The sequence below is a fragment of the Pholcus phalangioides genome, unplaced genomic scaffold (assembly GCF_987345545.1).
Source record: "Pholcus phalangioides strain wild (caught in Gottingen) unplaced genomic scaffold, Ppha-v1.0 ptg000011l_1, whole genome shotgun sequence".
In the NCBI taxonomy this organism is placed as follows: Eukaryota; Metazoa; Arthropoda; class Arachnida; order Araneae; family Pholcidae; genus Pholcus; species Pholcus phalangioides.
This window is the reverse complement of record NW_028301604.1, coordinates 27,299,102-27,312,961: the sequence shown is the minus strand read 5'-3', so window position 1 is coordinate 27,312,961 and position 13,860 is coordinate 27,299,102. Positions and strand designations below refer to the sequence as shown.

The 13,860-nt window shown below is 34.2% G+C and overlaps 1 protein-coding gene across 1 annotated transcript in view; it reads left to right on the top strand.

Annotated features, from left to right (window-relative positions):
- Positions 1-13,860, top strand: part of l(3)73Ah (polycomb group ring finger 3-like lethal (3) 73Ah) — a 107,694-nt gene that overhangs the window by 40,334 nt on the left and 53,500 nt on the right. Inside the window, exons 4-5 of the mRNA XM_089239423.1 lie at positions 10,064-10,160; positions 10,656-10,711. Coding sequence (XP_089095549.1) covers positions 10,064-10,160; positions 10,656-10,711 — 153 coding nt within the window. The remainder of the gene's footprint in view (positions 1-10,063; positions 10,161-10,655; positions 10,712-13,860) is intronic.

The following is a 13,860-nucleotide window of genomic DNA, read 5'->3' as shown; positions in this document are numbered from 1 at the left end:
ATACAGTCGAGCACACTGATAACATACCCTGGATATAACATACGGTTTTGTAATCCCGGATTTTTGGCCCATTCATTTCCATATGTTTTTACCTCTGTTATTACATATCCCGCTTAAAACATACACTGTGGTTATAACATCTTTAAAACAGTCTCCTTACCTAAAAATAGTTTGCATGTAATAAAAATAACATACTGCGAACAAAAACCTGGAAAAATGAGGTCCAAAACTGACTTATTTTTACAATTTGTGTTACATGCAGATGACAAAAAGCTGTGAGAATTTTTATAATAAAAAATTTAGTGTCGAAGTAATTACATTAACTCTGTAATGGTCTACAGCAGGGATTCTCAAACTTTTTTCACCTGCAGCACCCCTTACCCTAATGAATGCTTATCTGTGGCACCCCAGACCAGTTTAACAAAAAATCTGTCAGTTTGAGAAGCACTGGTATACAGCAAAAGAGTTAGTTAAAAATATAACTATTCTTACAATAAAATTATGTGTTATTTAAAGAGATTTTATGCATTTCCATGAAAACTGCATGGAATATTCTCTTCAAATTATTGAATGTGTACTTTTCTGTAACTTCTGGATCACTTATTCGAAGATGGCAGGGATCAACAAATGTTGTGATCGGTAAAAGCAGAAAAATCTGCGCTGTTTTAATAACATCAAAAATTTCTATCTATTGAAAGGCTTTTTTTTCTTTCTTTCAAACCAAGCACAACTCGGTTGAAAGACTTTGCAAAAGCATGCTGATTGATGACAAGTACACTTCATGAACATTAATTGTTTTATAGATGGCTTTTTCTCAGCCCAAGATATCAAGGAAACAGATATTTTATGGATATTATGTTGAGGTGAACTCATCTTGTCTCTGCCGGGACTTGAACCCAGGCCCTCTTGCATACCGGGCAAGCATACTACCATCTACACCACTGAAGACGCGGCCCTGCCTTCCTTATTTCATGCGCTGTGACATGAGGCGCTAGAGTAGAAGCATTAGAAGCCTCTCTTGATTTCCAGAAATGGCTCCCAGGTAGGATGGTAGAGAGATATAGGCAGCTTTCTTTCTCAGCCCAAAATATCACGGAAACAAGTGTCTGAATATTATGCTGAGATGAACTCTGAAAGAAGAGTCATCTTGTCTCCACCGGAACTTGAACCTAGGCCCTCTTGCATATCAGGCAGCTTATAAACAAAGCCTACATTTCTAGCTACATTATAGAAATTTAACACATCATGATTGGCTGAAATGAGTGATGAACCATTACATCACTCATAGTGAAATTTTTGCTGGCAACGTTTAATAATAGATATATTTAATTGTACTTGAATCTCACATCCATAGTTGGAGCAATGGTTAGAGCACAGGACACATACCAAAGGTTGTGTTTCATTCCCTATCAAATTCATTCAAGATTTTTTTTCTCACTATCTTTGCTATCATTTATTGATTCATTAAAAAATGCTCTCATTTTTCGTTAATGAACTTCAAAATTCAGTTTCACCAAAAGTTCCACCCCTTGTGACATTGTTATCTTTCTTGCAACCAATCACTGGCATTCTAATGCCTCTTGTGTTATTAAAAATGTAGAGATTCTACTTATGCTAACCGGGCAAGCATGCTACCATATGCACTACAGGAGACACGGTCCTGCCTTCCTTATTTCACACACTGTTGCATGAGGTGCCGAAGTAGAGGCATTAGTAGCCTCTCTTAACTTAAGCTAATGGCCCCCAAGTAGGACGGTAGAGGGAGATAGATGGCTTTTTCTCAGCCCAAAATATCAAGGAAACATATTTTCTGGATATTATGCTGAGATGAACTCGGAAAGTCACCTTGTGTCTGTAGGGACTCAAAACCAGGCCCTCTTGTATACTGGGCAAGCATGCTACCATCTACACCCCTTGAGACACAGCCCTGCCTTCTTTAATTCACGCATTGTGCCCTGAGGTGCTCAAATAAAGGCATTAGTAGCCACTCTTGACTTCAGGAAATGACCCTGAGGTGGGATGGTAGAGAGATATAGATGACCTTTTTTCAGCCCAAGATATCAAGGAAGCATATCTTCTGGATATTATGCTGAGGTGAACTTGGAAAGAAAAGTCATTTTGTTTCCATCGGGACTCGAACCCAGACTTCCACTGGGACTTGAATCCAGGCCTCTTGCATACCGGGCAAGCATGCTACCATCTATATCACTGGAGTCACAACCCTGCTTCCTTATTTCACGTGCTGTGGCATGAAGCGCTGAAGTAGAGGCATTAGTAGCCTCTCTCTTGAGTTCAGGAAATGGCCCCAGGTGGGACGGTAAAGAGATATATAGATCACTTTTTTTCTTAGCCCAAGATATCGAGGAAGCAAATATTTCCTGGATATTATGCTGAGGTGAACTCAGAGAAAAGTCATCTTGTCCGTCATGCAAGAGGGCATGTGTTCGAGTCCTGGCGGAGACAAGATGACTTTTCTTTCTGAGTTTACCTCAGCATAATATCTAGGAAATATGTTTCATTGTTTTTTTAATATTTATTGTATTAATGCTGAATAAAAATCATTAGCATAAACTCGAATAATATCTGTGAAATCAAATGAAAAAGAAATGTTTGCATGTCTCCTTCATTTTGTCTCATATTTTCCGGAATGGTCTCGTTATTTCTGGTTTTTTTCCCCACCCCGAATTTTTTTAAAAAAATGTAGTGGTTTTTCATATTTTTTAGTCAAAGTTTTCTTGAATTTGTTATTTAATCAAAAACGTTGATACAGGTAATTTTCAGCGGATTGATTGAATGCAATATTATCATATAGAAGTTCCGAAAATTTCATGAATTATCGCATTTTGCTTCGCCCCCCCCCCCTCCCCCCAATAGATACACGTTTTGCTTATGGTATCACCATCAAAATTCAACTTTCATTCATTGAAAAACTAGAGCAGATCTGATAAAACCAATCAGTGCTTCAAAAACACCCTAAAATCATTGAAATATCCTTGAGAAAAAAATCATTGCATAGTGTGAATCGACAGAAAAATTCGAAACCAAAAATTATTTTGAATACGTCAATTCGTTACGTAATAAGTTTGATTAAAAGTTTCTCATTGAATTGTTATTATTTTACTGTTTCCACTAAGTCACATCTTCGTCAAGCTACCATTTTTACATCCCTCGTTGAAGCATTTTACAAGTAACAGTTTCGATGAAAGTTCAAAAAAACCAAAAAAAAACTGCAGTTTTATTGATCAACATTGTAATCTGATTAAAACAACAACGTAAAATAATGATCGCGCAATAAACACATGCGCACTGTATGCACCTTCCCTCAGAAAATTAGACTTGGGATACATTTGCCAACATAGAAGAGGAAGCTAACACGTAAGCAATACGTAATAGCAAGGTTATAGTATCGCACTACATGGAGAGAAAAAGTGCCAATCGTGAAGGAAGAAGGCGAACTTGGCTTCTAATGGGATTGAATATTTCAGTTCATTTTTAAGAAGTGACAAACCGCTGCTGGCAGAGAAATTCACTTTGGTTCGGTGTTTGGCATATAACTGACCATTAGAAAAATGACACATCACAAAATTTTAAAAGCTTATAACTCACTTAATATTCGTCTGATCAAAACACGGAAAACACTTTTCTATATTGGTTTTTCACAGGGAATCACGTGTGTAATTATTAGGTGGTCGATAGTTACCACCCTGTATATATATATGTCAGATCCGGATATAGATCTATGCAGTGCCATAACTAGGGGGGGAGCAGGCGGGTCTCGTGCCCCAGGTGCTGGACCCGAGGGGGCGTAAATTTCATTCTGAAACCTCTCCTTCAATATTACAAGGGGGGCGTTAAATTGTGTGCTTGCCCCAGGTGACCAAGCATCTAGTTGTGGCCCTCTGTGTCTCCTAAGATAGATCTATATTAGGTCTATATCATGAATCTGATTTATATCTTTGTCATGTTCACGATGTAGATCTGTATTTCAAACTATATTAAAATAATTTATTGTCCCAAGAAGTTGTCCTTCAAAGTGAAGGTTATTCACATGGAATCAAATACATATTCGATTGAAAAATTAAAGATGATCAATTATTATCATAAATAATTTGCACCATATTTTTTTAATTTTGGAGACATTCATTACCACGTAAAAATTAGGTGAAGTTATTTATTGTAACTTCAAGAATATTCTCAGGAATCTTACAAAAAATTATTATTATCAATTATTACCGAGAACTTTACATCTATAAAAATAACTGGAGAATATTTTCATCAAGAATAATAAGAATATGCTCAAGTTATTTTAAATAATAGTCACTTTTTCCAGAAAATATTCTCCAGTATTATCCTTGATGAGAATATTCTCGTTATTTATAAAGAATATTTATTATAATATACATTATTATAAATATTCTTGAGAATCTTCTCTAGAAGGACTATTAGGCCCTATAAATAACTGGAGAATATTCTCATAGAGAATAAGAATATTCTCAAGTTATTCGTAATAGTAGTCCTTCCAGAGAATATATTCTCCTAAAGATTATTCTCAAGAATTTTACATCTCTACGTGATTCCAAGTTTTTTGAAAAAACTGAATTTGAACAGCCAGCTTTTGAGGTATTGCTACAAACAATGATTTAAAAAAAATTAGATACCATCTGAAACCAATTAAGGAATTATTAGTACACAATTATTAGAACACAGAAAATTAAATGAAAAACTAGAAAAAAATTAAAAATATTACCAGTTCTTTGAAATTTTGTAAAAAAAAATTATAAAATCTCGGATACAGTTTATACTTTTTTTTTGGAATGACCCGTATACTGTATCCATCATGATAGGGTGTGACCTATAATAGCAACTTCTTTCACTTTTGTCATTAGTGCTTGGGTGATAAGAAGGCATACTCAATTGTCAAATGTTTAATTTATCTAACATTTCCTTGAACACACAGATGTATGCAAATTATCACCTCTGTCACTTAAAACGTAATCTGGCTTACCATATCTACAAATGATTTTCGAATAAAAGGTGTCTACTAATGTTTGAGACCTCATGTTTGATGATGCCATCTCTTTCACAAATCGAGAAAATTCATCCATCATAACAAATACAGTAAAAGTCTGTTATAAAGAATATTGCTTATAACGACAATCTCAATGTAACAAGTTATTTGCAGGTGATTGTCAGAGCTAATGCTAAAAAAAACATCCACTTTTAATGAGAAGTCCATTATAATAACAATTTTTCCTGTGATTGTGAGCTGTCGTTATAACAGACTTCTACTGTATATATTTATTTCCCCTTTGTGTTATAGAAAATGGTCCCATGATGTCTGCTGATACAAGTTAGAAAAGGTAGTTTTGCTGAAAATTTCTCATTTATGGGGCTTTCTTATTAACTTGATAACCTCTGCCTTCAATACATATTGTAGAAATTTTTACTTACTGCTGACATTTACTGTAATAGTTGGGCCAGAAGTACAAAGAACATAACCTCTCAAACATTTTTCTCAAAGCCTAAATGGCTGCCCAGGTGATCGTGAACTTCTTTTCAAAGATCTCTTTTCATAGCTTCAGCAATAACAACTAGGTCTATATTTTCCGTCCGAATCAGTCGGATGTGACTTGAATCTTAGTAACAAAGAATACCGTCTTTTAAAAAATAAGGTTCTGAAACTTTCTGATATTGAATTATAGGGGCCAATTGTGGATCTGCCTTCTGCAACTCTCAAACATGTTTCCCCCACTGCTCTTTTGTATCTATGTTGATTATGTACGCTATACTTGTCGAGAAAGAGCTTCCGCTGCAAGATTTTGACTGCCTGCTTTATGAGCAACATGGAAGCTGCATTCACCAAGACTCGTAGCCCACCAGGTTAAATGAGGGTTACTAGTCTTCAAAAACAAAATGTATTTCATTCGTTTGTGGTCTGATTCCACCGTGAAGTGTCTGCCTATAAGATATGAACAGAAATAATTGATACCCTCAGTGATTGCTAACAGCTCTAATTCAATAGCAGAATAATTTTTCTGTGGAGGTTTCACTTTTCTGGCACATAGGCGGAGATAGACTTGGAAGTCTGGATTGCCCCCCCCCCCCCGTATCTCCACCCATGTTTTGTTGTCATCAATGCTATTGCTCTTGGAGTTGGTTATGATGGGATTTGACTGTAATAACAATTTTATTACATTGTGAGTTTTTTAAATACTAAAGTTGTTAATTAGCACTGTATACCAGAATAATAAAATGTATTTTTTCCCTTTGTGATTTTTTTCCATTTATGATCATTTTGCAAATGACTTCAAAGTACAATCAGCCATAGATTCCACTTACACCACTTATTGACGTAGGTCAAACCCTTTGCCAACTAAAAACAAATTAATTTTGAAAAAGGAACACAGCAGAAAATAAAAGACATTGTGTTCCTAAAAAATGTGATTTTAAAAAAAAACCATCATATTTTCAAGTAGTTTCATTGACTTCTACATAGGTTCTAGGTTAAATATGCATTAATGAAAAAAGCTGTTAATGCCTCCAACATTATGAGAATGAGCAAAAACATACATCTGGTGCTATAAACAAGAATTGCCTGAGTATAATACGTGTATATGATATCAAAATGATCAAATAATAAAACAGAAATGAATCAAAATATAAATTTGTAGAATATCTTATCCAGCTACTTTCACCAAGTAACTTAAATTGCAACTCATTATGTCGTCAACATCTTTCTGAATTTTCACAACATTGAACTGGAAGAAGCTGTGCTATATATTTGGCAACCTAATAGCCAAAAAATAGAATTGTTATTTTCTGTGCATGCATACTTAAATTATTACTTGATTATATTTTCTTAAAATGCTCATATCTCATTAAATATTAAATTTCTTCATTTTAAAAATTTATTTACAGTGTGCCTCATTTATATTTTTAAATTTTTGTGGGGGCTCAGTAAAATTTGGTTTGATTTTATAAGCAAAAAAATATAAAAATTGGAATTTTTAGAAAAAATGCATCCTTTTGAATATACATGCTAAATGAATATATATATATATATATATATGCACATTGCATATAACAATTATGTATAAAATATTTTATGATTTTTATAAAAATCAAAATATTAAAGTAACAAGTCATTTGCAGCTTTTTGTGATACTCGGTTGATCAAAAACATATATTTTTTTCTTATTTAATTTCTTGTTGGTCCCCCCCCCCCCCTAAATGCACTCCTGACTAAATTTTTACTCAAGTGCGAGTATAAACATTTTGTTTGCATGTTGAAATTCCAGAATAATTCAAGTATTTTTCGAAAAAAAAAAATTTTTAATGTCAAACACCAAAGTGAACTCTGACTTGAAATACATTCCATCATCATTTCTTTTGATAGACAGGATGGTTTGTCTGTAGAGTGTGTTGAAATGTGCATGCAGATGTGTTGTTTTAAGGTTGGTTGTCTTTGTTCTGCAATTTAAGAGACAGATTTGTACCACCTGTATGTGGTAAAGGCTCATCTCATTTTTAAAACTCATGTTTATAACTTGTTTAAATATTCTAGCTTTTTTTTTATTGATAGATGATGTAACCAAACCCCAGAACAGGCCTGTCGTTTGGGGGCTGGGGGATTGCCCCTTTTTAAAAAATACAATAGAAATAGACAAACAAGGTGAAATATAGAAATAACTTACCTTTTGGGTTAGATAATACCAGGGAACGACTGATGTATGTTGACCCAAAATTGCAAAAAGAGAACCATGGCTAAATACGTTTCTGAACTATATGAAGTTCCTTCATCAGTAGCAAAGAAAGAAGAGTGAAAATACTCCTTACAGAGGGAGTTATTCACTGTTGTAGACAAAGAGTTGAATTCAAAATGAACCGGCAACAAGAGAAAAAGAAAAATTGCGGAGCCAATCACACAAATGAGAATTTGATAGTGATGCTGATGGAAAAGAAAAAATTATTCTAGAAACTGTTGCCAGATTTTTGAGAAGGGTGGTGTACTAGTTAGGTCGTTGACCAACTGGTTTGAGTTTTTATTAATGTGGAATGATTGGAAGTCCAAGTCAGATGATAAGGGGCATTTTTGAATAATTTTGGCAGAAGAGAAGTCAAATTTATGGTCAAAAAACCAGCAATGTTGGCTATGGATGAGCGGTTAGTGTTGGTTATGTATTTTCTATGCTCGTTTAAACTGTATTTCAAGGTATGTTTAGTTTGCCCTGTGTATGATAATCTGCATTGGCATGAAATGCTGTAGATGCCTCAGTTGTTGAGTGGGTCAATGGGATCTTTTAGTTTAGAGAAGCTGAGTTTATTGACGGGTGAAAATCAGAGAAATTATATTTTCGAAGGATTTTAGCAATGCATTGGGTAGAAAGGCAAAATGATCAGGTTTTTGTGTTTAGGCTTGGCTGCGGAAGTGTTTTTATAAGTTTGTTGTGTAGATTATCAATGAGAGAGCTGCGGTAGCCACGATCGACTGCTATTGCTTTTAGGATATTGAGTTCAGCTACAAGCAGCATCTGTGAGAAGCAGATATTAATAGCTTACTTCACATATGTGTAGAATGAGGCATACTTTTGTTCCAGAGGATGTGCAGAGAGGTGGTGTGGGGGTAAAGAAACAGCAAACGGTTTACAAAAGACAGTGGTAGAGAAAGTTTGTTCGTGGCGAATGACCAATATGCCCAGGAATGCAAGTTGGTTATTGTTTTTTTCCTCTATCGTGAATTGGATGCAGGGGTCAATGGCATTGAGGGTATTTAGAATATGATCAATGTTAACATTACAGTAGAGAAAAACGCAGCAATCATCAACATATCTGACGTAAAAAGGACATCGAATTTCAAGGAAGAGTTTTGTTTCAAAATAGTGCATGTAGATGTCACTAAGTGCAGGACTTTCATGTTTTGAGCAGGGTCATTTTCTAGTATTTCAGCTTGTCCGTTAGGTATAGATATGTGCTCCAGTGTTCCGATAATGTCATCAATTCTCGTGTTGCTGGTCTTGAGATCTGTAAGAGAGTGATTAATCCAATGTGATTTAGTGATATGGTGATTGTACTTGAATGGTTTTTTAGAACTGAGTTTGCCACTTGGAGAATAGTCTTTCTCGTTGTTGTATTGTATTGTTGCTTTAGGTATGACGCCGTCCTTCTCCCACAGTACGTGCATGACAGGATTGGAGTGCCTATAGACTGTTTGCTGAGATGCGTCTTGGACTAGTAGGTTCTTGTCGTCGACCCAAAATATCTGTATATGTCATAGTTGCAGTGATTGAAGTATGCTGACCATTTGAGACAAGTCGTTTAGCTCTGTACTAGTCCCAGGTGTTGGCCATAGTTGCTAGTAGTCCTTTGTCAGTAGGTAGCCATTGAGTGACTTTTTCATAGTCTGTAAGTTTGAGACATTCCAAATGTCATAGTAAAGGATTGTATAGATTTCAAAGTCACATACCTGCAAATAGGTATTTGTAGCCAGTTTCTGGGTACAGCAAGTGTTGCTCTAATCAGATGAGAGGTTCCATATGTCCTCCTGCATCTCCAGTATAGTGGTAGCCTGTGAGATCTGCGACGCCAGAAAACAAGCCGATTCCATCTTATCTTCCGGGTAGTCCCTGTACGGGTAGTACCAAAAGCCTGGCCGTATGCGTGATGGGCCCGGTACTTGTAACGGAGTGCATAGCGATGCATCAGTCTGTGTGTTTACATGCTTGGCTCTCTGATTCGCAACTGCTACGTTAGGTCTGAGTGTGCCGTTACTTATAGGAAAATTTGGAGCATGTACCAGGATGGACTCTGTACTCTGTGGTGTTAGATAGTCATGTAATCTGTAATAATAGTCCTTGAGGTCTTGATCATCCCCGCTGAAAAAGTTAATGATGGGCCTGTCCCAGAATGAACTTTATTGGGTTTATTTTTTGTTTTGGCCCATGAAAATGCTTTCTAGCATACCTTACCATTTATGATTTCTGCTAATAAAAAGACATTTTATTAGATTTTACTTAATTGAACTGAAAAGTGGTTAATCTACAGTTTTCGTTGCCTTTTTTTCCAGTTTGTAAAAGCTGTTTGGTGAAGCATCTGGAAGATAATAATACTTGCCCAACTTGTGAAATTGTAATACATCAAAGCCATCCTTTGCAATACATAAGGTAATAACAGCTATCAGTTATATTTTCTGCGGTTTTTTCTGCTTGTGAAGAGATTTTCCACCCCTGATTTCATATAAGTTAATTTTTCACTTCTAATTTCACTGTTTAATTCTAATTGGAATAAAAAATTTAAATATTATCTTAGGATGTCTTTAGATTTACATCTTTAAAAAAATGTTTTATCACATAATTTATTTCTAGATTCATTTTTTAAATTTAATTATTAATTAGAAAATGAAAATTGATTGTAGTTTTTTGTAATCTTTTAAACGATTTATCACTAGAAACTAAATTTTTTGTTTCATAGACATAAAGCTGATCTGTTTCAGAACTTCTATACCTATAGGAATCAAATAATGATTGTAGTTTGCTTAAAAATTTATAGACCTTTTGTGAAATTACTGTTAATAATTGTGTAGCTACTAAAAAGCAGTGCATTTCTTTAGAGAGATTTTTTTACTTTATAAAAATTAAATAACTTTGTTCTTTTTGCAGTTATGATCGAACCATGCAGGATATTGTTTATAAACTTGTTCCCAATTTGCAACACAGTAAGTATACTTTAATTTGTATATCACTTCTGTCACAAGAAACAATATTTACAATAGAAAAACGTGAAGCCAAGCAGGCTTTATAATGACTTGAAAACAATTAAGACTGACTTTACAAATCACTTCAATTTCTACACGTTTAGTTGACTTGGCAATTATATAAGCAGCACATATTACAACTTGCCATTTCACGTAAAATCAAGTCAATGCTATAGATACATGTATTCCCACATGAACATTTTATGGAATTAATGAATATGATTAAAATAAAACGAACAACAGACACATTCTTGCACTTCTACCAAGTCATAAAATGTTATTAAACTAAAAGTGTGGATTCTTGGAGTCATTTATAAATTAAAGTGTCACAGTTAATAACAACGTCAGACTTTTGTCAACATCAGATATCGCAACTTTTTATGGATAAAGAATATCAATACTTGGCCACATTTCTACATGAAATGTTTTCAGGATTTCACTTCTTTTTGTACGTACCACAGTCCTCTTTTTTTGACTAGAGCTTTTTGGACATTTTTTTTTTTAAATTATTTTGTTCATTGTTTTACCTTGTAAACATGCCCGCACGTTGAAAAGCATCCTTACTTGGGTGACCGCATGATCCAGATTTTAAGGGGTATTTCTGAATTCCTGTACTTTTTCTGTCCTGACTCTTTTTTTTCTTTTTTTTTTAAATATTTTGTTTTTTCACCATAGCTCAGTTTAATTCGTAGTATTTTATTTACTAAAATCATGGGTGAAGATAACATCATATCTGCTACAAACATTGTTAATGTTCATCTAAAATTTTTATCATGCATACAAATGAGCACACTTTTTGACTTTTTACAGGCCAAAATCAAATTAGTTTTCGCTATTTTTTCCTCGTCTGACCATAGTCTAGAGAAATTATGAGAAATGAAAATGAAATCACTGAAAAAAAATTCCTGTATGGTTTCTGGATTTATCCATGTCCATGAAACATTCAAAATAAAAATTAGATTACACATTTGTGATTAAGAAAATAGAAAATAATTTTAGGAAGGTCTCCATTTATTTTAGTTCTTGAGCCATAAAGTTTTTGTTTTTTAAATTAACACTCCATTTATATGTTGACACTGCCTATACATACAGTCCATCTCAAAAGTTTAGATTATACACTTTTCTTAAACTAACAAGAAAAATATGGCGAGTAAAATTAACACCTTTTAATTTATAATACCTGAAGCATTTCTACATTTATAGGAAAAAAAATTCTATGAAAGAACATTTAGCATATTTATATTATTGAAAATACAAAAAATGGTGGTCTCAAAAGTTGAGAAAATTCAGATTTACAAAAATTACAGGCTTTTAATTGCTAATAGGCATTTACATTTTTTAATAACAATCTTAAACACGCCATCCTCTATGGATCTAACTAAATTAATTCTCTGGGGTTTCAACATCAAAATTGCACCATGCTTCCTCGATAGAGCTCTTCAAGCCATTAACAGTTGAAAAAATACTGTATTTCATTTACAAACACATTCATTGTGAGTATGCCCCATACATGCCTAATAGGATTCAAGTCAGGACTCATCAATTGCGAGTCCAAAACCAACATTTTTGTTATTAAAGAGCTTTTTTTGTGGCAGATCTTTGAATAGACACGTTGTAACGTTGAAATGCCAAGTTGGTCTTCCTAAATCTTTTCCAATCAGTAGCAAATTGTCCTCGAGATCTCTTTTAAGCATCAGTTTTGATGACCAATTTTAAATGTTAAGGAAGCCTGACCATTAGAAGCAAATGCTGCCCATACCATTATCGAAGCTCCACCTTACCATCTGCTGAAAACATCCATTTGGAACATGTGACCTCATTTTATTTTGCACCACTAAATTTGATACCAAGCTATTCGTCTCTATAAAACATGATTTTGTACCCATTTCCATCTCTCTTCTCCACCTATCTTTGGTGCTTCCTTGTGACTGGCAATTTCCTAACCGCTCTTGTAGGAATCAAATACAAGCTTCTCTAATCTGTCGAACTGTATCTTGAAATTTTCACTCCAGGATCTTTCATAATTTCATGCAAGGTATTTTTTTTATATTGAAGCCAATCTTCTAATGGTTTTGTTTTCACTTAAACTTGTACTGCATTGCCTACCACAACCAGGTTTTGGCTTTTGAGGGGACACATTAGCTCAATACATGTCAGACACTACACTTATTTCAACTTGCTCAAAGCAATAGCAATGCCTTTTACAACCTTTCTTTTCGCTTTCAAATGAAGTACTCTAAGAATTTCATCATACAAAATATGCAATGACTTTGGCAATTTTTTAATGAGAACCAATCCGATAGCTTTCCATTTTTATACTACCACGTCTCTGATATACCATATAGATGCAATCTCTGAAATTTACGTATAATTGGAACTTTTCTAACTTTTGAGATAGCTATTTTTCAAAATGTCTAGTTTAAAAGGTCCAAAACTTATTTTCCTTGACAATGGCCAAAGTTTAAAATAGGTTTTTGCATTCTGATCACAAGCAAAAAAAATGAAATAATATAAAATGGTATCCATGGCACAGTTAAAAATCTATTGTGTTGAAACTTTTGAGACAGACTGTATATATTTTAACATATGATTAAACCTTCCCTGGCAGTGGCACATTACTTGTACAACACCACTGCAGATATATAACAGCCCTTTATTTCCCATCCTCTGCAAATTTTCAGCAATAATTGGCAATTTTGCTACCATTTGGTATTGTTTCTGACAACTGGTTATATCCCAAATTTACCCACATTTCTGATCTTGAAAGGAATTTCCAGGATTTTTAAAATTTTTCCTTTGTATCACAAACACTACCTCCATACCAAATATCAAGTTTCTATCTCTACTGGAAGTGCCTCAGATTTTTGATGATCAGTGAATGAATCAGTCAGTCAGTGTCTAAATAATGAAATGTTGAGTTTAAATTCTTCATGAACTGCAAATGAGAGATGGGAAATTTAGAGCTTATGTTTTAATTTTTGGAGTGCTCTAAATGCACTCTTTTTGCAAGAAGAACAAAGCTCCATGAACAAAAAAGACTTTTTTATCGAAATTAAATGTGTGTAAAGACCATACGCAGGTAATGAGATGATTGATGGATTCAAAGAACT